General features: G+C 37.3%; 1 protein-coding gene across 1 annotated transcript in view; it reads right to left on the minus strand.

Moving 5' to 3' along the window:
* Positions 1-25,866, minus strand: part of LUZP2 (leucine zipper protein 2) — a gene marked incomplete at both ends in the record, with an annotated part of 306,815 nt that overhangs the window by 129,949 nt on the left and 151,000 nt on the right. Inside the window, 4 exons of the mRNA XM_079788833.1 lie at positions 4,794-4,856; positions 14,017-14,098; positions 18,800-18,870; positions 22,009-22,126. Coding sequence (XP_079644959.1) covers positions 4,794-4,856; positions 14,017-14,098; positions 18,800-18,870; positions 22,009-22,126 — 334 coding nt within the window. The remainder of the gene's footprint in view (positions 1-4,793; positions 4,857-14,016; positions 14,099-18,799; positions 18,871-22,008; positions 22,127-25,866) is intronic.

The following is a 25,866-nucleotide window of genomic DNA, read 5'->3' on the forward strand; positions in this document are numbered from 1 at the left end:
GTCATATACTAACGCTGGTTACTATGGACTCTAACTCTTTCTTTTCCCCTAAAAAATGTTGTTAATACACAGGCCACCAAATATTAGAAAATGTTTTCATAATGAGTAAGTTTTTTAGTACTAATCCCACATTTTCAAGAAAAATAAATAAAGCAAACACATTGGAAATAAAATATATCCTCTATATTTCTAAAGTTCCATTGCAGCTCCTGAGCAGATATGACAGGTTTTGCTAATCAGACATGATCCCTGCAATATGTAGATTCGGAAACTAGTGATTAGATGTTACCCATTGTCTTATGCACAAGGAACAGGGCTGTGGGATACCAGATGGGGTCATCAAGCTGGCCGACAGCTTCCTGAACTTGACAGAGACAACCAGCTCTGGGTATGTTTAAGGAGTTGTTCCTATACCTCAGCCTACAAGCTGTATAATCAGCGCTCCTAACAATTTTGTGAAATCCCTATGTGGCTTCATAACTCCTTTTCTTATCAGAGGATTTTTTTTGCCACAACTGAGAATACTAACTGGCACATTGCCCCTAAAAAGCCATGTTCTATTCCTCAGATGCCTGGATATGTGTCAATGTCCATAACTATTTGGAAATCCATAGTTTGGGCAATGACTTGACCTATGGCAAGATTTTTTCTCCCAGGCACTTACAACAACAGCAATAAAACAAAACATAAAATTTATATGAGCCATGCAAAGAATAGATGAGCAAAAGAACTGAGAGAGAAGAAAGAAAGAAAAAATGAGCCATGAAATTGTGAGGAAAGTCTGCCACTGAGAGGCAGTAGGTTTAACAAGTTTCTGATTTCCATCACTGGACAGAGTGGGGCCCACTTGTTTCTGACTTTATTATTTTTTAGTATGATTCCTTATTTTAACCTTAACTTGAACTATCTTGAATTAGTCTCAGGAAAATAATCAATCATAAGAATCTATATTAAAACAAGAGAATGGAGATGGCCCCTAAAGTGCTCTCCCTCCCTCCCTCCCTCCCTCCCTCCCTCCCTCCCTCCCTCCCTTCTTTCCTTTCTTCCTTTTCCCCTCTCCCTTTTCCCTTTGATCTCTGTATGGTCACTAATTTAATATAGACTATATCAATATTAATCTACATCAAGTATAGCCAGCTATGTATCCCTTTATAAAGTCCTAAACATTATCACATACATTGTAATAAGGAGTTTCCTTTCCTCTTTCATTCTCACGTTGCTCTCTATATTCTCCCTTGTTTTTTCACAGTTGTGGTTTTAGGTTTGAAGGGTTCTGCCTCACAATCTTTGAGTCACAAGCTCCCATGTAGCCTGATACAGGTATACCTGCATGGATGGAAAAAATCAAAATGCTTTCTGCCCTACATAACACTTGCTTGAAAAAAAAAAAAAAAAAAGAGTATGCCCCTGCCCAAACCAAGAGGTCACTAGTTTGATTCCTGGTCAGGGCAATGATTCTCTCTCATCATTGATGTTTCTATCTCTCTCCCTTTCCCTTCCTCTCTGAAATAAATAAAAATTTATTTTTTAAAAGTATAAATATATTTTCTCCCCCAAGGGACATCTTAAATTTAAAAACTAAATCCCTAAGTGCTAATGTAAAGTGACTTTTTTATAGTTGTCTTCATATATAGAAAAAATTCCCATTATTCTTTAGCACTTTTTTAAAAATGCTTTCTTCTTTAGGAACTTACTGATAATTTCACTTAGAATCACTCAGAGGACTTCAAGCTTCTCCCCAAAATCTCTTTATACCTCTATTGTCACCCTCATCTTTTATATTTGTTTAATCAATTTACATTTTTTAATATTTTTACTTCTGAACTAAAAGTTCAGATAGTGTCTATAGATTCTAGACAGTGTCTATATAGTTTTACTATGTTTACCATTCAGTTGATGATATATGCTCACAATTAGGTTTTTCTTATTTTTAAGAAAAAATATTTTTCTGGTTATCAATTTTCACCTTGCAAAATTTCAGTATTATGAAAGTGAGCTGTAATAAATTTAATTACAAAAAAACTTACATTCATTAGACATTAGTTTTGCAGAATTGTATTTCTTTTATAATCATTCTAGCATACACACTTAGAAAATTAATATTATACTATAAAATATCTCTCAGTAACAAAATATTTTGTTTGTCCTCATATGTATTTGTTATGAGTAAATTACTGTTTGATTTTGAAAGTGCTCTTCTTTAGCTGAATGGTAGATTTCTTAAAAATTATCTAAGATTAAAAGCTAACTGATGAGACATATAGAGATGTAATTAACCCACAATCCTCTCATAATCATACAACTGGGTTTATGCTTTATGTGAGTATGTATGTGTGCATATGTACTTTTTTTCCTATGTTAATACTGTCTTTGACATTGTTTTAAATGTTCTCCTTGTCTTAAATGACCTGTGGAAAGTTACTGACTTGAGTTATCTAGCCCTTTCACTGAGCTTTCACTGGGCACCAGCAAACAATAAATTATCCAATATACCTAGTATATTCTGGTAACCTATCTGCTGGTATTTTCCACTATAAACAAGAAATCCACAAAGAAGCTTGAAAAATTAGGTTTTAGGGAAACCATTATCAAGTCCACCCCATCACACTTTCTTAAGAAGACTCTAGAAAAATCATAGGAAAGATATGAAAATACAGTAGAATCACCAGAAAATCACTTAAAATTTTCTTGCTTTCCTTTCTTCCTTTCAGTCCTTGCAAATCTGATAAACCATTTTAATATCATTGAGGGCTGGTGCCGAATGCTGACATCAGGCGTTTGTAAAATCTATTGTTTAACACTGACATCAGGTGGAAGCCATTTAGGAATAATGCTTTTAAATGACACAAAAAATTAAAGAAAGGAAGAATAGAAGAAAGCGAAGGAAATTAGTAAATGCTAAAGTGATTGATTTGATATTCAAAATAAACCATAATTAGTGGGATTGATCATAAAAGATGTATCATGACTTAGACATGGTTTAATAGTCCTAAATAATTACTTCCATTCAAGAAAAAAGTGAATAAAGAGGTGAAAATATAAACACAATGGGGAATTTAAAAAATAAAGCAATTGTACAACAAAATAGAGAAGTAATTAAAAGAAAAATAAAGTATATAGATTTTTATAGGGTCCTTACATATTAAAGGCTATAATAAAAGTGGTTGTAGCTTATTTTGTTAAAATCTACATTATTCTATAATCCATACATAATTTTTTTTTTTAATTCTAGATTGGTTCTTCCTAGCATGAAGTCAATTTCTTTCCTAGCATGAAGTCAATTTCTTTCTTTTTTTAAAATTTAATTTTATTGTTTAAAGTATTACAGATAGTAGTACATATGTCTCCCTTTTCCCCCATTGACCTTCCCCCAGCCTCCCTATCCCCCACTACCACACCCCCCCACCTCCACACATGCCCTCACCCCCATCCCCCACCCCAGTGTCTTGCATCCACTGATTATGCTTCTTCAGTGCCTATGTTGTCATTTGGTAGTAGACTAACTTACAAAATAAAAACAAATTTTTAAAATTTCCCAAGCAAAATATAATTAAAAGGAGAAATGAACTAGAGATATATGAACTAATAACATTATCAAATATTTGTAAAAATGGTTATCTACTCTTTGAAATTCTTAACTTTATAGATCCTCTCCATTAGTACATATAACTAAAGTACAAATGTGCATGTGAACAATACTCCAAAGATTGTGGCAAATTAATAGGTTTGTATATAGTCTTTGATTTATATAAAACTAGAGGCCCGGTGCATGAAATTCGTGCACAGAGGGGGGGCGTGTCCCTCAGCCCAGCCTGCACCCTCTCCAATCTGGGACCCCTCGAGGGATGTCCGACTGCCCGTTTAGGCCCAATCCTGGATCGGGCCTATACGGGCAGTCGGACATCCCTCTCACAATCCAGGACTGCTGGCTCCCAACTGATCACTTGCCTGCCTTCCTGATTTCCCCTAACCGCTTCTGCCTGCCAGCCTGATCACCCCCTAACCATTCCGCGTCCAGCCTGATTGATGCCTAACTGCTCCCCAGCCAGCCTGTTTGCCCCCAACTTCCCTCCTCTGCCGGCCTGGTCACCCCTAACTGCCCTCCCCTGAAGGGTTGATCGTCTCCAACTGCCCTCCCTTGCAGGCCTGGTGCCTCCAAACTGCCCTCCCCTGCTGGCCATCTTGTGGTGGCCATCTTGTGTCCACATGGGGGCAGGATCTTTGACCACATGGGGGCAGCTATATTGTGTGTTGCAGTGATGGTCAATCTGCATATTACTCTTTTATTAGATAGGATAGAGGTGGGGGCTGACTGGTTTGCCCTGAAGGGTGGGGGTTCCCTTGGGGCGTGGGGCGGCCTGAGCAAGGGGCCTGTGGTGGTTTGCAGGCCGGCCACGCCCCCTGGCGACCCAAGAGGAGCCCTTGGTATCTGGAATTTATTTACCTTCTACAATTGAAACTTTGTAGCCTGGAGCAAAGCCAAGCCTGCTGCTTGCTCAGTGGCCAGCAGCAATTTCTGTTGGAGTTAATTCACATTCTATAATTGAAACTTTGTAGCCTTGAGTGGAGGCTTAGGCTGGCAACAGGATGGCTTCTTTTGTTACCGTGGAAACCCAAGCCTCCCTCCTGCTCTCGGTGGCTGTAGCCATCTTGATTGGGTTTATTTGCATATTTGCTCCTGATTGGCTGGTGGGTTTGGCTTGGCTGGTGGGCATGGCTTAGGTGTAGCGAAGGTGTGGTCAATTTGCATATTACTCTATTATTAGGTAGGATTTGCCTAAAATATGTCTTACCTCATTCTGAAGATCCCGGATCATTTTGCTCTTTCTTTCCACTTCAGTCTTTAAAAAATTAATCTGAAAATGAATAGAAAATTATGTGGACACATTTCTTATTAATTTTTGTGGCTCTTATAAATTTATTTTCATGACGTTTGAGCTATAATACTAGTATAATCATCTTTTTATCAACAAATATTGAAAAAGAACAAATTATTAACATTTTCATTAAGTAAACTTTCATTGCCCAATTCATATATATAAATCTACTGAGTATATAAAAATATCCTTTTCTCATGTAATAGAATATTTTTAATTGAGATGTACATTATAAATGTAATCCTCATCTGTTAAAACCTCAATTTTTATTATTTTATTTTGTTTTATTTATTTCTTTCAGAGAGAGAGGAAGATTTAGATTTTTGATAGTGACTGTTGTTTTTTTATTATGATTTATAAGACACCCTTAGCAATTACTGTAACCATAACTTAACATTTCAATAAAGCAATACAGGTTATGCATTCTGCATTCTCCCAAAGATACAGTCAACTCTGTTTTCTTAGAGTATGTAAATAAGCTCTTGTGTTTTTACTTCTTATCTAGCTTATTTTACAGTGTCCTGTTCTGGTGAAGAAGGGTTGCTTGGCAGCAGCCATGAAGACCTGCAGGTGTCTGCTGTGTTTACAGATTCCGTTTAATGATATGGAACACCTCCCTTCAGCATCTCCTCAATTAGTCTGGAGGAGAGATTGCCAAGTCCACAGCCCTTTCCCCTGAGCTTTTTGTTCTGCTTTCCCTCTCCTTATAAAAACCTCTGCTTGCACTGATCTATGAAGGTGGGTTTTTTTGAGGACAGGAGTCCCCCATCTTCTCAAGACGTCAGCACTCAAATAAACCTTTTTTCCTTTTTTTACCAGCATCTGTCACACAAGTTTAGATTTCATTGCAGCAGGCAGCCAATGGGTTTGGTTACATAACCATCAGGAAACTTTAAATAATAAAGGTTTGTTATTTATGAGTCCTAGAAATTACATGGCACACCTGGAGCCACACAGTGAGAGAGAGAGGAGGGAGGAGAGAGAAGAAGAGAGGAAGCTGGGCCTGTGATTCTACTTTTATTGGGATTGAGGGTGAAGGACTAGTTTCATGGGTTCCTTCTTTATTGGTGAATTTAAAACATAAGGAAATTTAAGCTTGGGAAGAATTTAAAACATAAGGAAATTTAAGCTAAACAAGCAATCCAAATAGTTATCAATGAGTTATGGAGATCAACCAAAACTTATAAAACCAGTGAGTGGATGTAGGTGTGGGGGGAAGGGAGGAGAGAAAACGGAGCTTTCTGTGGCACGTTTCGGTTACAATGTGTTTACTTGAACACGTTTCTGTGGCAATGTGTTTACTTGAGATAGCCATCTTTTAAATAAACACTTCTTTGCAGTGAAAGCTTCTGCAATCCAGCGTAAATCATGCCCTTGCATTACAGAAAAGAGAAAAGCAACTCTCAAGGCTTACACTACATCTACCCAAGCACTCTATGAGCACCAGCAAATTTGATATGTTACAAATTTGACTTTTATTTAAGTCATGAACTATTTAAAGCCATCCTGCTTTTCCACTGATACCATTATTTTCCCCAAATCCTCAGATTTTTATACTATTCAGTCAGTTATCCATAATTAACACATAGCTTGAATTAAAATTATAATGAAAATATATTGCAATGTCAAGACTATAATTGCTTAAATGTTAATCTGTGACAGATTAGCAGAAATATCTGAGAATGTAATACTCAGATATTCAGGACCTAAACTATATTCAGAATATATAAAAAGTTTTAACATTTTGAAACCATGGGTCTGGAATTGCAGCAAGTTTTAACATTCTTGGAAAAATGAGCTTTTCTAGCAGATAGTTAAGAAATACTAGTAATTCTCAGAGGCAAAAATATCATTTATTTACATTGAACAAAGAATGAAAGAACAGAGTAATTCTTTATTCTTAATGAAAGTCAAAGCTTGAAGCTAATTCTTGCCCTTAGACTAATTATGTCTCATTTAGGGCAAGTTAAGCCATAAAAATTAGCAAGAGTAATGACATGCCTCTAATGAATATTAATTTCTTTAATTACTTGGTTACACCTGAGAACTTCTTCCTGCCTATTAGGTATTTCACAAGGAAAACAGATTTGAAAGATTTGCCATGCCGTTATTTGCTTGGGGATAAAAACAAAAGTTCACATGTTCATAAAAAAAGTTTTCAACAGAATTAGATCAAGAGATGCTTTACTGCTTTTTCAACTTAATTTTTCAGAATATTATCTTTCTTTTTATATTTTGTGATTTAAAACCAATATCACGGTTAAGTTGCAAGTATTTTACTATAGATGTATCAAATGATGTGGATATTTGCAACATCTCTGGCATAAAATATACAATATGTTATTTTTATGGAAAAAGGCATAGTAATTTTACATGTAATCAAGGATATAAGTTTATCTGCTCTTAAATCTAAAATAGCACAACAATATTTAAAGAATCAATTCCAAAGATGTTTTCTTTGAGAGTGAGCAGTAACAGTTATCTTAATTTCCCTTTCTAACCCAGTCTTCAATTACACCAACTATAGTCTTCTTGGCAGAAAAAATAATTATTGAAATATTTGTAACAATTAAAATATATATATTAATTGAATCCTTAGTTAACCTAGAATCTTCATATAGGGAGAAAAAGCATAAACTGAATCTTTATCAAAATTTGGAAGTGTTATGGCTCTCAGTAATATGAGATCTGTGTTCTCCTAGATGCTACCAATAAACATTAAAAATATATAAAATGTACATTTATATGTTTTTGCATAAACATATTTATATACTCTGTATATAATGTAATATTTATATATAAATATGTAAATATAAAATATATAAATATGATTTATATTATATAATATGGTATATACTAGTATGTATATGTAAATATAAAATGTATACATGTCATACAAATATTTATATACTAGAATTTATATAGCTATATAAAAGAATTTTAATAAATGTATGTTATTATAATATTTGTTATGGTTTCTGTCATGTCTTTCTGGACTCTACTTAGTAAATTGTCATTCAATTTGAAACAGAACAAATGCTTTCAAAGATATAAGTATTATTTATTTCAGCTGTAGATGTATACATTTATTGAGGATATATTTTGTTAATACTCTTGAATTTGTTTATATAGGACTTTTGCATCTGCATTTACCAATGAAAAGTAGCTATTAGTGAGAAGGCTAAAAAGGCTAATTCCAATGTAGCCCTGATATTTGGGGGACTAGCAATCTGAATCTGTGCCAGCAAGCTCAGTGTACATTCTTGATAACCTATAATTAAGTCACTGCCTCTTTCCCAGAAACTGGTCTTGAAGAGCCTGTTACCTAAATGCTCACATTTCACAGAGGCCATAAACTATGAACAGTGCACAGCCCCTGAGGGGGGTTATTAGTGCTGGCACCAGGCCAGACCACTAGATATGGCCTGGAGGCCCCCAACATCTGGGGCTTTTATGCAAAGCCTGCAAAAAGGACCAGAAGCATAATCCATATTTCAGGGACAAAGACACCGGAAAGATATAAAAGAGAAGTTCCCTGCATGTTACTTTGCTCAGACTTGGGAAGTTATTCCGATGAGTCTGCAGGCATAATAAACAGTGTAACTCCTTTTCTCTAAACTGTTGCTTGGTTTTTCTCTGGTCTTCTGCAACATCAGTTTATGCACACTGTCATTAATTGATTTAAAATCATAAATATACATGCTCACAAAATAAGATTAGAATTTTAGATCTTTTTCTATTTTCCAAAAACATATTTGCTTAGGAATTTGCCTAGAAATTAACTGATCTTTAAAACTCAGGTAGAAATGCCCAGCTGGCATGGCTCAGTGGCTGAGTATTGACCTATGAATCAGGAGGCCACACTTCAATTCCCTGTCAGGTCATATGCCCAGGTTGCAGGCTCGATCCCCAGTGTGGGGTGTGCAGGAGGCAGCTAATCAATGGTTCTCTCTCATCATTGATGTTTCTATCTCTTTCCCCCTCTCCCTTCCTCTCTGAAATAAATAAAAATATATTACAAATTAGGTAAAAGTTACAATAGTAAAAACTTTCTGGTTTACTCTAGCTGGTTTGGCTCAGTGGATAGAGCACTGACCTGTGGACCTGGCACATACCTCAGCTGCAGGCTCCTCCCTGGCCCAGGCGCTGGTCAGGGCTCATGCAAGAGACAACTAATCAATGTGCTTCTCGCACATTAATGTTTCTCTCTGTCTTTCCCTCTCTCTTCCACTCTCTTTAAAAATTGATATAAAAATATCCTTGGGTGAGGATAGAAGGAGAAGGAGAAGGAGAAGGAGAAGGAGAAGGAGAAGGAAAACAAAGAAAAACAAAAAAACTTTCTGGCTCTGAAATTTTGGGGAAAGGAGGTCTTGCTTTAGCCCAGTAAAATTCCATCCATATTTGGCTATTCAAGTAATTAATTTATTCTTGAAGAATTATTGGCTTTTGATATTTATTTATCTAAGAATTTACATGTAAAATTTCACATTTATCAGTGAACGTTGCTTTCTTATAATATATTTGAGTAAAAATTATAAGAGCATATCACACATAAGAACACTTGTTGCTGACTTAAACTTTTTTTATCTCATGATAGAAACATGAATTTACTTATATGAATGTATGTGCATATGTATTGATGTGATTAAACACCTTTCTATAGTACACTGTTCTAGCAGGTGTGGAAGACAGGTAGAGAAGAGAAATTTGAGGAATATTTTTAGCTTCTACTCATAAAATAACTTTGCAGACAATTGAATATAAAATTTATTCAAGTTTTCCAGAAGAGTGACTCTAAAATGAATCTGTTTGATATTCTGCTATGGGGTTTATTTTCTGAATACATTATTGTAAGTTATCAACATATAAAATATTTGAAGAGTATCGTCAAAGATTATTGCATTCCTTTTTATTTAACACCAGTTTTTTTGTGTGTGTTGTGAAGATAGATTACTGTAAATTTTTTTTGCCTTTAACAGCAGACTTATAAAACTGTATCCATTTACCCCCTGGCAATGGGCAAGGAGACATCTGATTGGTGATGTTGCTCTTATATCAATCAGGGGCAAAGCAGATGTACAGTCCTTAGTTCATCCTAGCTTGATGCCTGTGTCGGTGGCCAGAGCTGTTTCATGCCTGAGGCACATAAAAAAAAAACTGTATCCATTTATGGTTCCTTCTCCTAGTGTAATAGATAAAGAGGCAATTATAACACAAATGATATGGTAATAACAGATGTGCATATGTTACTGTAATAACATATAGGAAGGTCCCACCTGCAAGGGCACTAAGTTTATAGGAATCAAGAAGAGAACCCAAGAGATGAGTTCTCTGCTCTGTGGAGTGCTTCAGAAATTCATTAGGTTGTCCAATATTAGGTAAAAGAGTGGGCATTTTATCTGTGTAAGAAAGAGAGACCAGTCTATTTCCTAGTTTTGATATTGACTTCCCTGGAGTATAGATAAAAGTCTAGAGTGTTCTTATCATAGATGATGTAAAGTTTCTATCAGCCTCTGCCCCAGAATATCACAGTGCACTATTCTCATAAGGGGACTACTACCACATAAAGAGGCTCCCACAGGAGAAACAAGTAACAAGTGTCCTGACACTAAAGCTGTCTAAAATTTACTCTCTTCTGTTATCCATTCTCCATTCTCTTATCTCCTTTTATATATTCTGGCAAAGATCAAAGACCAAGATAGTAACTTCTCATTTACACATTGTGCCAGCTCCAGTAAAACTTCCTTTGAAGTTCCTTTGAAAATTTTGTCTCTACTGTGAACTGTGACTATAGTAATGCCTACATTTTCTGACTTTTTCATCAGATGGTGGCATGGGGTATGCATTTGTTAACTTTAAGAGAGGAATGAGATATACCTTTTGGGATTACTTCACATCATCTAGTCATTCCAAGATTTTTTATTTCTAATTGAAGGTTTATACATCATGTGCTAAATTTTCTTTTTTATATTTTAACTAGAAGCCCAGTGCATGAATTCGTGCATGGGCGGGGTCCGGCTGGCCCGGTCCCAATTGAGGCAGTTCAGGACTGGGCCTGTTGGGAGGAGGAGATGGCGGGAGGTTGGCTGGCTGGCCTGCCCCAATTGGGGCTGATCAGGGTCTGGCCAGCTGGGGGGAGGGGCAATTGGCTGGTGGACCCGTACTCCAAATGAGATAGGGGGTGCTGACCGGGGACCAGCAGCAATGGGTGGTTGGCCAGCCAGCCCTGCCCCTGATCAGGGTGGTGGGGGGCTGATCTGGGGTGGGGCCAGGCAGGGGGAGGGGCTGCAGAAAGTTGTCTGGCTAGCCCCACCCCCAAATGGGGTGGGGGGGTGCAATCAGGAGTGGGACTGGCCAGGGGGAGGGTCTAAGGGCCTATTGTGGTGGGGCAGGCTGATCAGAGTAGGGGCTGTCTGGGGAGAAGATGGAGGGAGGGTGAGGGGGGGCATTTGGCTGTCTGGTCCTTCCCTTGATCAGGGTGGGAGAGTCCGATCCAGGACAGGCTGTCCTGGGGGAGGGGCTGCAGGAGGTTGGCCAGCTGGCCCTACCCCCTGATTGGGCTGGTTCGCTGGCCACAGTGGTCATCATAGTGAGGAGTCATTCTGGTCATTACAGTGTTAGGGTAGCTGGCTTTTTATATATATATAGATTATATAAAAGATACAATGAAAAAGGAGAATTCTGTGCTGAAATATATTCTGATTCTCCCCCATCCCCCCTCTGTCTTTGTCTTTCATTATACACACAGACACACACACCCTCACACACATCAATGTATATAAAATATATATGTATATTATATATATATATATCCTATTCTATATAATAAAAGGCTAATATGCAAATCAACCGAATGGCAGAAAGACCGGTCGCTTTGATGTGCATGACCACCAGGGGCCAGATGCTTAATGCAGCAGCTGTCCCCTGGTGGTCAACGCGATCCCACAGGGGGAGCGCCTCTCCCATCTCCACCCCAGTGCTAAGGATGTCCGACTGACGGCTTAGGCCCACTCCCCACAGGGGAGTCGGACATCTGCTGAGAGCTCCCGGACTGCAACAGGGTGCAGGCCAGGCTGAGGGACCGCCCCCTCCCGAGTGCACGAATTTTGTGCACCAGGCCTCTAATATGTATATATATATATATATATATATATATATATATATATATATATAATCTTTATTTGTATGTGTGAGCACTTCTATTCTGCTCTGCTGTCATTGCAACAAGGCAATGAAGAAGCCCTGATTAAATGTGATAGGTCAAGACAGAAATGGGATTGAAATGGGGACCACCTAGTAGGCTGGGTCAGGTGTTAACAGGAGAGATCAATATGCTGATGCTGAAAGTTTGTCTGTTCTTTATATAACACCTGATGTCTAGAGAGGCAAACATTAGGATACATTGCATAGCAGAGAAGAACTAACATAAGTGGGCAGAACAGATAACAGTGAATCCATTAGTAAGAAACAATCCTGTATCTAGGAAAGTCAATAGTCACTATTAGATAGATAGTCTTCAGGAAGCTGGTGTCCCTGATGACAGACAGGGCTGAGTTTCAGAAGCAAAACTCCACACCCTAATTCAGGTTATTTAAGGAAGCCTTGCAAATGAAAGGCAGGCTGGCAGTTCTTAAAGGGGCTGAGATCCCAGGTAATTCACTTGGATGGAGACTGTATTAATCATATTTGTGGCTTCTGTAAACATGATGCTTTAGCATCTACCCTACACATATATGCAGACAAGCCTTGTTATGGACGGCACAATAATATGCCTGAGTCATCCTACTTCAACATCTTGCTCCCCTGTTGCTGCTCCTTCCCCAACCCCCTCCAAACCTGTCTGCCTTGTGATGGTATGCTTTTCAAATACAGACTAACCAATACAGAGCTCACAACCCCAACCATTCCTTGTATCAAGTTTTCACACTCCATTCCACTATGCACCTGCCTTAATCAGCCTAGGGCCAGGTAATCAGACAGCCAGGTGTGGTTTCTATGCCGCAGGGCCCAATGAGATAATTTAAACTGATCATTCCTTTCACTACTTACTCTGCCTCACCCATTCCTTTCCACAGAAGCCACAGTAAAAGCTCGTGCCCACAGTTCCCCTGCCTCTCTCTGCCTGATGGCCATACGGTGCTTCCCTGTGGTCCCTGTCATGTGGCATGCCACCTCCCTTGAGAACTGTGGGAAATAAACTTTATTTTGTAATGGTAGTGTTCCCTATTGGTCTTACAATAACTTCGATTTTCTCTCAATATACTATATTTTAAAACAACTTCAGGTTCAGGACACAAGATATAGGGCTGAATCCCCATAAATGGTTCATAAGGTATCTGGGGAATAAGGTAGAAATCTGTTTTCAGCACTGCTTTCAAGAGCATCTTCCTTTCTATCGTCCCTATTCTTGGCTATTAGTTATAAGAACTACAATGTCGGGGGGCGGGGGTCAAGAGAGCATTATTTGAAAGAAGATATCTGGAGAGAATTTGGACTTTTTTTTTTTAATCTTCACTCAAGGATATTTCTCCATTGATTTTTAGAGAGAGTGGAAAAAAGAGGGAAAGACAGAGAGAAATATCAATGTGAGAGAAACACATCGACTGGTTGCCTCCTACACTTGCCCTGACCAGGGAGGAGCCTGCAACGAGGCACCTGTCCTTGGCTGGAATTGAACCAGGACCCTTAGGTCCACAAGCCGATGCTCTCTTCACTGAGTCAAACCGGCTAGGACGAGAGAATTTTGTTTCTTAAACTTTGTATCAGAATCACCTGTGGTGTTGACTAAAAAGGCAGATGATATGCCCTCACTTGATTTGGTGTGTGGCTTGGGGACCTGTACAGCTTACTTTAGTTCAAAGACAGGTACGCCCCACAATTCAAGGACCATTGCACTGATGTGGGGCCTGATCCCAGCACTCCTGCCCCACTCTTGCCCTCCTTCAGTTTTTCATCTCTAAATGAGGGTTGAAAACTAGAAATCCCCTAAGGATCACATACAACTAAAAATATTTTTATGACATTGGTGACTGAACACTCTTTATTGTATATTCATTTTTATTTTTACATGTATATTTGTTCTATAGTGATTTTTTTAAAGTAACCCAAATAAAAGGACACAAAAAAGAAGCACACTTACAGTAGCCTGTTGTTTTTCTGCTTTCTCGGAGGTTTCTTTAAGTTGATTTTGCAGGGCCTCCTGGAGAGACTTCATTTGTTCTCTAGGTTAGTGGGAAACAGAGCAAAAGAGAGGCTTAATATAATTCTGTTATTTCCTGGATGTTTGCTGTCTACTTATATTTAGGAAAAAATAACCAGAATTGAATAGAGACCCAGTTAAGCATACTGGGTGAGTCTCAGAATTCTGGTAATAAAAGGAATTCTCTCCCAGGCAAGTATTAAAAGCAAGCTGTATTTCAAAGAAATTGCCTTGCTATTGTGTCTTATGAGCATCCTACTGTGTGAATCATCTGAGAGCTGCATAATGTGTTACATAAAATCAGTATAATAATTAGTGCTGAAAAGCTAATTTTAATGATAGCATGCTAATTTTAATGAGAGAGAAATATAAATTTATTGTTCACACTACAAGGTGTGAACATGCTAGTTAGGAAGAAGTTACCATAGACTGCTGATAAGATAAAAGTTACTGTTCCCTTCTGATGCTCCTAATTGATTAATTCTAAAGCATTGTGCTTTAGACATCCTTTATAAAGCCTGAGACTTTTTACAAAAACAGAGAAAAGAGACATTTCTAACTTGAGGGCTGCCTCACTTATTGGGGATAATAATAGAAATACACACACACACACACACACACACACACACACACACACACATATATATATATATATATTATTTATCAAACTCACAAATACATATAGGCCCTATCCACTGGTTAAAATATAAATGTTTCCATAAATATGCATTCTTCTCAAGGGTTTAAAATGAATCATTTATGACAAATCATGTTATCTTTTTCAAGTTCAGGTTTAACCCTTTGCACTCACTTGCTTTTTTCTCGATTCCTTTATTCTAATGCTAACCGTGTCGAGTCACACTCGACATCCGAGTGCAAAAGGTTAAGTGCCAAAAGACTACATTCAGAACCCTGATGTGTCACCACAATATAGACACGAGGGGATAGGAGAGTACCCTCTCAGAGTCATTTTTTAATCTACAAAATGGGCATAATAATAGAACCATTTCATAGTTTTGTAGTGAGATTTAGATGACATAAGGCAAGCAAAATGCTTAGCATAATGCCTGGAAAATAATCACTTAATGAATTTGAGATTATTGTCACAGCCACCGACACCATTCTGGGTCCCTGAGTTCAAGAGTTCATTATTTGACCAGCACATCCTGCACAACCATGACCTGTTCTTTCATTCGATGGGATTTAATGATCCCCCCGGATTTCTTTCTTTTTTAAATTTATTGATTTTAGAGAGAGAGAGGAAGGGAGAGGGAAATATAGATTTATTGTTCCACTTAGTTATGCATTAACTGGTTGCTTCTTGAATATGCTCTGACCAAGAATCCATCCTGAAACCTTGCGGTATCAGGATGACACTAACCAACTGAGCTACCTGGCCAGGGCCCAGATTTCTTACTCTACAAACTCTTTGGTCCCAATGTCAATTTCAGAAATATCATTGAGAGTCTGTATGATTGTTGGAATCAATTTGGACTTTGTCAAAGCAAAATACAATCAAAACAAGTTATAAAATAATTACAGTCAGATGATTCTCAGATGATTTATGCCTGCTTGGGTGAAGCTCATAACAGGGTTTTGGCTTAGAGTGGATTTTAAGTCTCAGCTTCCATTACTTCCCCAAAGAAGTTGCATTTTATGAGAATTGTTTCATATAGAGACATTTAAATTTTGGGCTTCCATTATTATTTGTGATATTTTTCACAAAGAGCATTTATGACAATATAATTGTAAATATCTACATATATTGTAGGTTCACAATATGCTAGGGATTCATAAACCTTAGAAGCTTTGCATCAAATTATGATATAGTAGAGATAGAAAACTGATGCATAGAGAAGGGGTGGAATTGTGAACTGGAGCCTATGTGCTCAAGCTCTAGAGAGTTATTGTATTACCTCTATGTAGGGGAAGCGAGAGAGAGAGAGAGAGAGAGAGAGAGAGAGAGAGAGAGAGAGAGAGAGAGAGAGAATGAGAATGAACTGCACCTATCCTTAACTCTTGAATCTTCAATAAGCACTGAATACAAATACAATCAATTATATTCCCAACTGATAAAATGTTATAGCAAAATGTTATAGTAATTAGCCTTTTAGTATTATTTTTGGATTTTCAAATGGTGGATTTTTATTTTTTAAATGCTACATCTATATTTTAATTAAATTATACAATCTTATATATTTTTAGAATGTGAACACAGGTATAGACTCAAAAATTTCTGCATAATGAGATCCATAGGCAATGTAGGGAGAAAGACAAAAATAAACTGTGAAAGCTACTAACAAAATCTGGAGTAGTTAGAGGATTCTGCACATGTTCATGGTAAGGAAAGCTATCAGACAATGTTAAAGTGGGTCTTTTGAATCTTCTGAATCTATCTTCTCTCTGCCTCCCAGACTTGCTAATTTATGCTCCTATGAAAAATGATTTCTGACTTGCTCAGCAGTTTCATACATTTTCCATCCCAAATATAAACATAAACACACACACACACACACACACACACACACACACACACACACACACACAATCACAGCACAAGAAGGCATTTTTTCTCAAGTCATTACCTGTTTGGATTATAAAAACCTCACAGACAAAGAATTTGCCACTACCCCAGGCATTCTCTTCATTTTCAAAGAATGCTATATTGTAAAATCCTTTAGTACAGAGAGTCCAAAACTAAGTTCTAGGAATTTTCAATGACCAACCAGCAGATAGAATAAAATGTTTTACATTACCTTTTTCTCCACACAGTCTTTCAGAATCTTTAGGGTACTACCCATCCCCCAGAGTCTCTGTTGTGTGGCTACATACTCACTTTTCATATAGTATCGCTTAAATATATCTCCATAAATCTGAAGACTCTTGGTCTATTCTGACCAGTTATTTTTTTTAAAGTGCTGTTTATAATTCTCCAACACTAACTCAATGAGCCACAAATAGCTGTATAATATTAAGGATAGGTGCTTTTAGAGATGGCTAAGTTAAAACCAATAAAATAATTTAAAATAATATACTTTTGGAAACATACCCAGACCAATATTTTACAAGCTCTTTTTAATAATGGGTTTAAGAAGAATTTCATGTTCAATAAATAATACTTTTATTTTAATAATAAAAATAGTCAATATATGACAATAGCTTATATATTTTTAACATGTCATCAACTCAATCCAAATATATTCTGAGAGGTTTCTGAGTTAAGAGGCAAGAACAGTGGGGAAGATACAAGATGGTGAGCAGGGACTACATAGTGTAGTGTGTGTAAACTTTTTAACAGCTTTTGGCTTTGTGATCCATGAACTAAAGTGAAAGGGTATGGCTATTGGGTAAAAATACAACAGAGCAAATTCCAATTAACACAACTCTCAGCAATTCATTTAAGCACTTTGAGGAACAATGTCCTATCTGTTAAATGAGCATAATAATGGCTCCTTTAAAAGGTAATTGGAAGGGTGAAACAAGAAAATATATATACAGCATCCAGCAGAGTCAAGTAAGTGTATAATAAATGCTAGCTTATTTCTACTTTAAAATACCTTTTGCTTTAAGAAGCAATTTCAAATCATATAGCTTTTATACTGCATAGAAATCTATCTCATAATATACGTCCTTCAAAAATAAACAAACTTTTACTATACTGTATTAATTCTACTTATCCTATATAATAAAAGGGTAATATGCAAATTGACCCTAACAGCAGAACGACCAGAATGACCGCTCCACCCGTCACTATGAGGCGCACTGACCACCTCTAGGTCCCTTTCCCTGGTCGGCAGGTTCTGATTGCTTGATGTCGAACAGGGAACTAGGGGTGGGTGGCAGGAGATGTGGGTTGGGCCAGGCCAAGGCACAGAGGGCAACCCGCAGCAGGGGCAGGGCTGGCAAGCAGGCGGGAATGGCCGACCTCTCTGTCCCTTCCCCCAGTGATCAGGCTCATATCATCCCATGGAAAATCAGGTGGGTTTCGGCTGGGTGAGGGCTGGCTGCTGGCAGCCAGGGAAGATGGCCCAAATCGCAGGCCAGGCCTAGGGACTGTACCCATGCATGAATTTCGTGCCTTGGGCCTCTGGTGTTGCTAATAAGATTACCCCATTCCTCACCACCCCCACCATTTTCATCAGGATTGAGTTTGGATTTGATTAAAAATTGACCCACCACCTGGCTGGTATGGCTCAGTGGGGGAACATGGACCTATGCATCAGGAGGTCATGGTTTGATTCCTGGCCAGGACACATTCCAGGGTTGTGGGTTCGATGGTGGGGGACATGCAGGAGGCAGCCTATTGATGATTCTCTCTCATCATTGATGTATCTATCTCTTTCTCCCTCTCCTTTCATCTCTGAAATAAATAAAATTGACCCACCCAGGTCAGTGTTATCGGATCTGTCTATCGATGGCAGACTTATCAGGGTCCATCATCTAAGGCAATCCTGGAGAATACTGCAGATCCTTAAACACTGGAGTTGTCATCTACAAGCAGCATTGTATCACCATCACAGGGAATGTGTTAGAATTATAGACTCTCAAATCCCACCCTAGATTTACTGCATAAGAATCTGCATTTGAAGAAGACTTTCATACATTCAAGTGTAAGAGGATAAATTAGCACATTGCAATGAACTGACTTTTGTGAAGTTTCTGAATAGAGTTCAACACTGTGGAAAAGAGGAACTGAAAAACTAAAAGGAAAGCACAATCTTACCTTTGTTTCTGACCTATTTCCAGAAGCTTCTGAACATCAGTTTTGGCAGATTTCTCTTCATTTTTCAAAGACTAACAAGAAAAGGAGAAAAAAGAAGTTTTATTCAAGTGATAAATCGAGGCTCACTTTACTTTTGTCTCCATGGCACAAGGGGTGACGGCACTTATGCCCTGGGGCAAGAATGTGCAAATGATGCCTCGTCGTTCTGAGGATGCCCACAGGAATGTATGCCACCAAGCAGTGCAAGTATTGCACAGTGGGTGAAGGGAATGAACCGAGTCTGAATCTTTAGAGGTTCAGTAGAGGGAACGTGGCCTCCAAATATCTAGGTCTCTGAATAAGTGAATATAAAATACAATATATCTTCTGGTCTTTGTTTGAAGTTTTACTGTGTCCTCTGCAGCCATGTTAAGCCAACTCTGGTACTATAATAATAAAAACATAATATACTAATTAGACCAGATGTCCTTCCAGATGACCTTCTGGACAAAGCCAGGGCTGCGAGGGAAGCCCGGGTCCTGGGTACCTGCCAGCGGCCAGAGGGAAGCCTGGCTCCTGGGTGCCAGAGGGAAGCTGGTGCCAGCAGCTGGGGGAAGGAAGGCCTACTCTTGCACAGATTTTGTGCACCAGGCGTCTAGTAATTTCTAGAAATAAAGGGGGGTATAAAAGGGCTCCCTGAATAAGCAAAGTAATAATACAATTTAAGATCAAAGTAGCCAAAAAGCATTCACCTGTTTGGACTTGTCTATTTATTATTTATGAATAATGCAATAGTATACAAAGAAGAAATGGAACCGTATAACATTATAACTGGTCTGTATAGATAGGGTATTAATAAAAAAAATATGTCAGTCATTAGTGTTTACTTACTCTGGCAAATCCAGCATTCACAGACCATGAATTAAAACAGAAAAGCTCACTGAGTTTTCTCATTAGAAAGTCTGTCCCAGTAAGCCTTCCCTAAGAATTTTCCATATTTCAAAGAAAGGAGGAGAAAGAAATAGAAACATCAATGATGTCAGGGAATCATTGATTGGCTGCCTCCTGCATGGCCCCTACTGAGGATGGAGCCTGCAATCAGAGCATGTGCCCTTGATTGGAATCAAATCTGGGACCCTTCATCCACAGGCCAATGCTCTATCCACTGAGCAAAACTGGTTAGTGAATATTCTTACTTATACTCAGTAAATTATGTAATAGGATAATCTATTTTCTTGATACTCAAAGTTGAAATTGAGAGGAATAATGTTTGTAGGAAGAGAAGATGTAACAGGTAGGGAATTGACAATAGCAAGAATGCCAAAGACTTTGTTTAGTCAGTATTTACTTAACAAATATCTATATTGAATTATGCAAAACATGTACAGAGGCATGGTGTCTGCCTTCACATTTTCATTCTAATGCTAAAAATAGACGCTTTTCATATAGTAAGATAAACGTTCTGTTAGGGATGTGGGGGGCTGAACCTCACATGAGAAACTTCTTCCCTAAAATGACAGTGTTTATTAGGAAGCAGCCAATAAAAGAAGCTGTGTTTATTTGGGAAGAGTAGCTTCCCATTAAAATACCAAGAAAATAGGACAAGGAATTATAGTATGGGGAAAATTCACCAATCCTGTGGCCTACACATGTCTTGTTACCCTTTAAAAATGTAAACCCATGAAATGAAACATTTTTATCAAGCCATTTTCTAGATTGTAATTAGATGTCTTGACTTAGGCTACTGATACATAGAGATTGGGTGTTTTGGGAATATTGTAAACATTGACCACTCCTAGGCATTTCACCATATGCTTGAAATATTCTCAAAGTGCCAGGCGTTTCATGCCTCGAGGAGGTGCAGGTGTCTTGTCTATTCTTTGTAGCCTCATAGAACTTGTGAATTTCTACCTAATGCTAAGGTGCAGCTCTGGCATCAGATTCCTATGAAAATCAATTTACTGCCCTTTTCATCCTAGTCAGCGCTTCCCTAAGACTCTGTGAAATGTCCCTCCCAGCACTATTATTCTTGCACTGTTATCCTGATACCTGTCTGTGCGCCCTACTGGAAACTGGGTGTTTATTTGTTGTTTTGTTTTGGTTTGGTTTTCTTTCTTGTTCTCAAGATATAAGAACTTCTGGAACAAGATCTTGGACACGAGTCCAAATACTAGCTCTGTCACCTGACTTTCTCTGTGCTTGTGATAGCTTATAAACCATTCTCTAACTCTGTTTTCTCACCTACAAAATGAAACTACTAATAAATAGAGCATAGCTGTCAAGTGAAAATTAAATAAAAATTGTAGATGGAGTACCTGACACAAGAGCTTGACCTTGTTCCATAAGCTGTGGTGGTTATTAATACCATCATCATCATCGTCATTGTCATCATCCTTGTGGGAATAGAAAACTAAGGACAATGGTGATTCCATGTGGTTCTGAAACATGGTTCCGTGCAATAAATAACAGACTGGCTGTGGAGTCAGATTACTTGCATTTAATGTCTGCCTTCTCTTGTGACATTCAAAAATAAATGATCTTCTCAAAGCATGATTCCATATGGACAACAGGAAAATCACATTAATAGTATCTGCCTTATAAATATATTAGGAAAATTAAATTCCATAAAATAGCCAAAGCTTTAAGTATATATAATATGCTCAATAAATATAATGTTTAAGGTAAATATTAAAATATTGTATATTTTAGAAATTTTTTCTTATCATGTAGATTTTGTCTTTTTTTAATTGAGATTTCCTGAGTGTTAATACATTTTTATAGATGGCACTCTCCTTTCTAAGGCATTTACCCACGTTAGTAAGTGGTTTATTAAAGAATCTTCAGAGTTAATCTTTGTGAAATTTAAAATTCTTTTCTAGGGAACATGCCTATATTTATTGAACTCTTGATCATAATTACTTTTCATCATTTCAAAATATTAAAAAACACAGGGGTCAAATTGATCTTAGAAGCAATGAGAAATTGATGGCTTTGCCAAGCACACAATTTTATCATTCCTAAATTTGCAAACCACAGATTCACAGACTGCATTTCAATTGACATTTCATTTCAAAGCTCATATAATAATAAAAATCACTTTCATGGTCAAGCCCAGAAACATATTCAAAACTGGTTTAAAAATAATGAAGGAATCTTTATATGCTAATCTGTTGAGACAAACCAAGAGACTCCTCGTCCTTTGCTGCTGGAGAAATTAGTTTTCATCTCACCTGAAGGTTGACTTTAATTCCATCAAGTTCTCTTGATGTCTTTGTCAGCTGACGGAGGATGGTGCTTCGCTCCTTAAAGACTTCTTTCAGTTGCTTTTGTAGCTCTTCATAGTCCTGTCTAACACAGAAAGAAAGGGTGTGAGAGCCCCCCAATGCTTCTACCTTAGTCATAACCACAAACCCTTGCATTTAAAGCAAAATCTAGAGTAACTGAAATCTTAATTACCAGGATGTTTTGTTCTTATTCTTTCATCAAAAGGGGAAACTTTGAAAAACCAAACAGTCTTAAAAGAATGATTTTATTTTGCATTGAGGACAATCTAAGCTACAGTGAGGTTCCAGAATAATACTGTACATCTTCTATATGCACAACATATTTTGTCAGGTTCCACTTGGGAAATAGATATTTTCATGACACAAACACACTTTTTTCAAAGACCCTTGAAGTTTTGCAGCAAGAATGATTTGTACCAATGTATCTCAAATATATAGACAGGTTCTGACACAGGGGGTGGAGCAAACTTGGGAGTAGAGCCAGAACAGAATATAGGGGCCTTGCTTCCTCCCCGGTTTGTAGGGAAAGAAGCCCATTGAAAAGGCACCTTTTCCAAACATGTCTAAGGGTCTCTATTGCTACTGAGAAAACAAAATGTCTATGAAAATCAGTCTATAAATATAGTGAAATTTGAACAGATTTGTTAACAATTACCATTAAAAAAGACTTGTTTATCTCAGTAATATGTATATATATATGTATGTATATATATATATATATATATATATATATATATATATATACTTTTTCTATTTTTCTCTTGTGATCTTTGCAAGAAGATAAGACACATATTGTAAATATCATTTTGAAAAAGAAAAGAGAGTTCAGAGAAATTCAGTTACTACCCTAAAATTCTATTTAAGGAATGAATGACTGAGGTGTGTGTGTGTGTGTGTGTGTGTGTGTGTGTGTGTGTGTGTTTAGCAGGGGAATGTATACAAGGAAACAGATGATTGCCAGTGCAGCATGGAACTGTAACTGATTGTAGAAGATTGAAATGATTAATTAGAGAACGTAGGAGAGTTGGTATTCCAGGGGCAACTTCCTGGATAAACTTATTAATATAAAATACATAAGGTGCTCCTTGAAAGATAAGTAGAAATTAACTACTAAGGGGGAAAGCATGTGTAAATACTATTGAAAATGAGCTTACTGAATTAAAAATAAAGCATACTAATAAGTGTCAGATGGTTTGGAGACCTAATTAGACAGTGGGAGGTTTGCCTTTGGAACGTGAAAAGCATAAGCAAAATTATGCAAGATTCTTAAGTAATGGTTAGGAGTTTGTGCATTGTTTTGAAAACAAGGGGGAGTAATTGAAGTGTCTGATTTATTTATGTTTTGGCAATATTCTCCTGGTTAAAAACTGGGGAGTGAATTGGAGAAAGGAAGTTACCATGGCAATAATCCAGGGAAAAGATTGAGGCTGCCTAAATTAGATTAGAAACAGTGGAGGCAGGCAAGCTTGAATTGATTTCAGCAAAACATACAAAATTGAATCAATAATATATAATTTAGAAGTATTCTGTCTGTGTGTGTTATGGGGAAAGAGTGGGAGGGCTTTTGTTATTAATGATGCCATATTTCTGACTTAGGCAACTATTGGACACAGTCCTTCAATGAGAGAAGTCATAGTATCAACAGTTTTTCAGTGAAAGTTGGGTTGACAAGTTTAAATTTAAAACTTAGAGGAAAATGGTGCAAACTTTCTCTTCTTTGGTTTTTTAATCAGTAAAATGCAATACTAACACTGACCTCACTCAGATTGTTATGTATTAAATGGAGCAATTTATGTAAAGCTTTGAACCCATAATAGGTAATTACATTTTTAAAATCTCTTTTATTTATAAATCTGATGAATGTGTATGCTTTCTGAAGAATCATAAAGAAACCAGGTCTACCAGTGGCCTTAGTAATGATAAATGTGTGTCATCTTCAATAGGTTTCTATTACAATTCCTTGCTTTTTCACTTATTTTTTTAAAAAATTGATTTTATTAATTTTTAGAGAGAAAGGAAGGGAAACAGAGAGAAATAGAAACATCAATGAGAGAGAAACATGTATGGGCTGTCTCCTACACGCCCCAAGCAGAGATTTAGCCCACAACCTGGGCATGTGCCCTGACCAGAAATTGAATTGGTGAATGAGACGGTGCTCAACCCACTGAGCCACTTTTTTGCTCATTTTTAAAATGTAGGTCTCCAGCACTCTTCCCATTCTTCTAGTTTGAAGGAAATTGGAATACCCCACTGCTAAGAACTTTAATATGTCTCCCTGGTCTTGAGAGTTTCACTAATGAACAGTAATCAGCCAGTAATCAGATAGTTATTAATGCCCCAGGTTTCCTTTCATCTCACTAGAAAAGTCAAATAATGAATGGTAAGGCTCATTTTCATCTAATTCTAATCATACAACTTTACTTCATGTTTGTTTCTCCTGAATGTGGCAGAATTAACTTAGTGACCATAATAAATCACAAGGTTAGATAACATGAATTGACAATGTATTACATACAAGATAGTGTTATATATATTTACTTATCTAATCTTCAGAACAACTCCATGAGATAAGCACTAATATTAACCCCACATTTTACAGTTGAAGAAATTGAGTCCCAAGGATAGTAACTTCCAAGAACATATTTATCTTAAGGAACAGATATATCAGTCAATCTTCAGTTTTCAATGTCTTAGCCATTATGCTGTGAGAACATACTGAGTTGGTTAGGAGTTTATTGCAATTAAACATTCACTATACCCCTCACAGAACTTATTGTGTATTGCTATGTTCTATTTTTGTTTAGAATTTTACATTTATTCTCACAGGAGAAATTCATTTCTAAATGCCCTTTCTCTTCATATCCTTGTAAAGCTTGGCATCTAAGTTATGCCAAGCCCATGAGACAAATTGGAACGTATTCCCTATTTTCCTATTACTTGAAAGAATGTGTGTAAGTTTGGTAATATTTCTTCTCTGAATGAATAGAATTAATATGTAAAACCATGTGTTCTGAAGTTTCCTTTGTGGGAAGGTATTTATTTATAAATTCAATGCTTTTATAGGTAACTATTCAGATATCCTAATTGTCCCTGTGTCAATATCAGTAAGACATTACTTTTAGGAATTTTTCCATTCCATTGCCATTCATTTAGGTTATGATTCTGAATGTCAGCAATTTGGTCTGAGCTCAGCTTGGCAGTTCTCCTCTTGGCTGGGTTTACTCTTGTTTCTGTGAGCATGTCCTGGTCAACCAAATGGCTCTGCTTCTGTGCTGTCAGTTTGTCAGTGAAGGCAATTGGCCTATATGTCTCTCTTCATCCAGCAAACTAGCCTGAGTTCATTCATATACCAGCTGCATAGGGTTCTAAGAGAATTAGCAGAAGTAAAGGAGTGTTTTGGAGGCTTAGGATTAGGATGACATTGTGAGACTGAAAAACGGTATCAGTCACAAAATAAGTCACAAATATAGGCCAGATTCAAGAGGCAGAGCAATATACTTCACTTCTTGATGGGAAAAAAGCTTGAAAGTTATAACTGAGAATAAAGAGAATACTCCTAGTTCCAATCCTCATGATATGAATATTTACAGCACTATATTAATTGATTTTTTTAAAATAATTTTGCTTCTCCAAGTCACTTAATGTGCAGCTTCCTAATTAGACTTTCTAAAGTTAAACTTTTATTTGGGTCAATTTATAGTTCAAAGAATCAGTGGCTCCTTTGGCTAAGCCAAAGTCGAGGCTGTCTTCCCTCTGACTTGAAACTTATCTTGATTCTCCTTCAGCTTCCTTTGCTCAGGTTTC

Source organism: Cnephaeus nilssonii (genome assembly GCF_951640355.1).
Source record: "Cnephaeus nilssonii genome assembly, chromosome: 13".
Lineage (NCBI taxonomy): Eukaryota > Metazoa > Chordata > Mammalia > Chiroptera > Vespertilionidae > Cnephaeus > Cnephaeus nilssonii.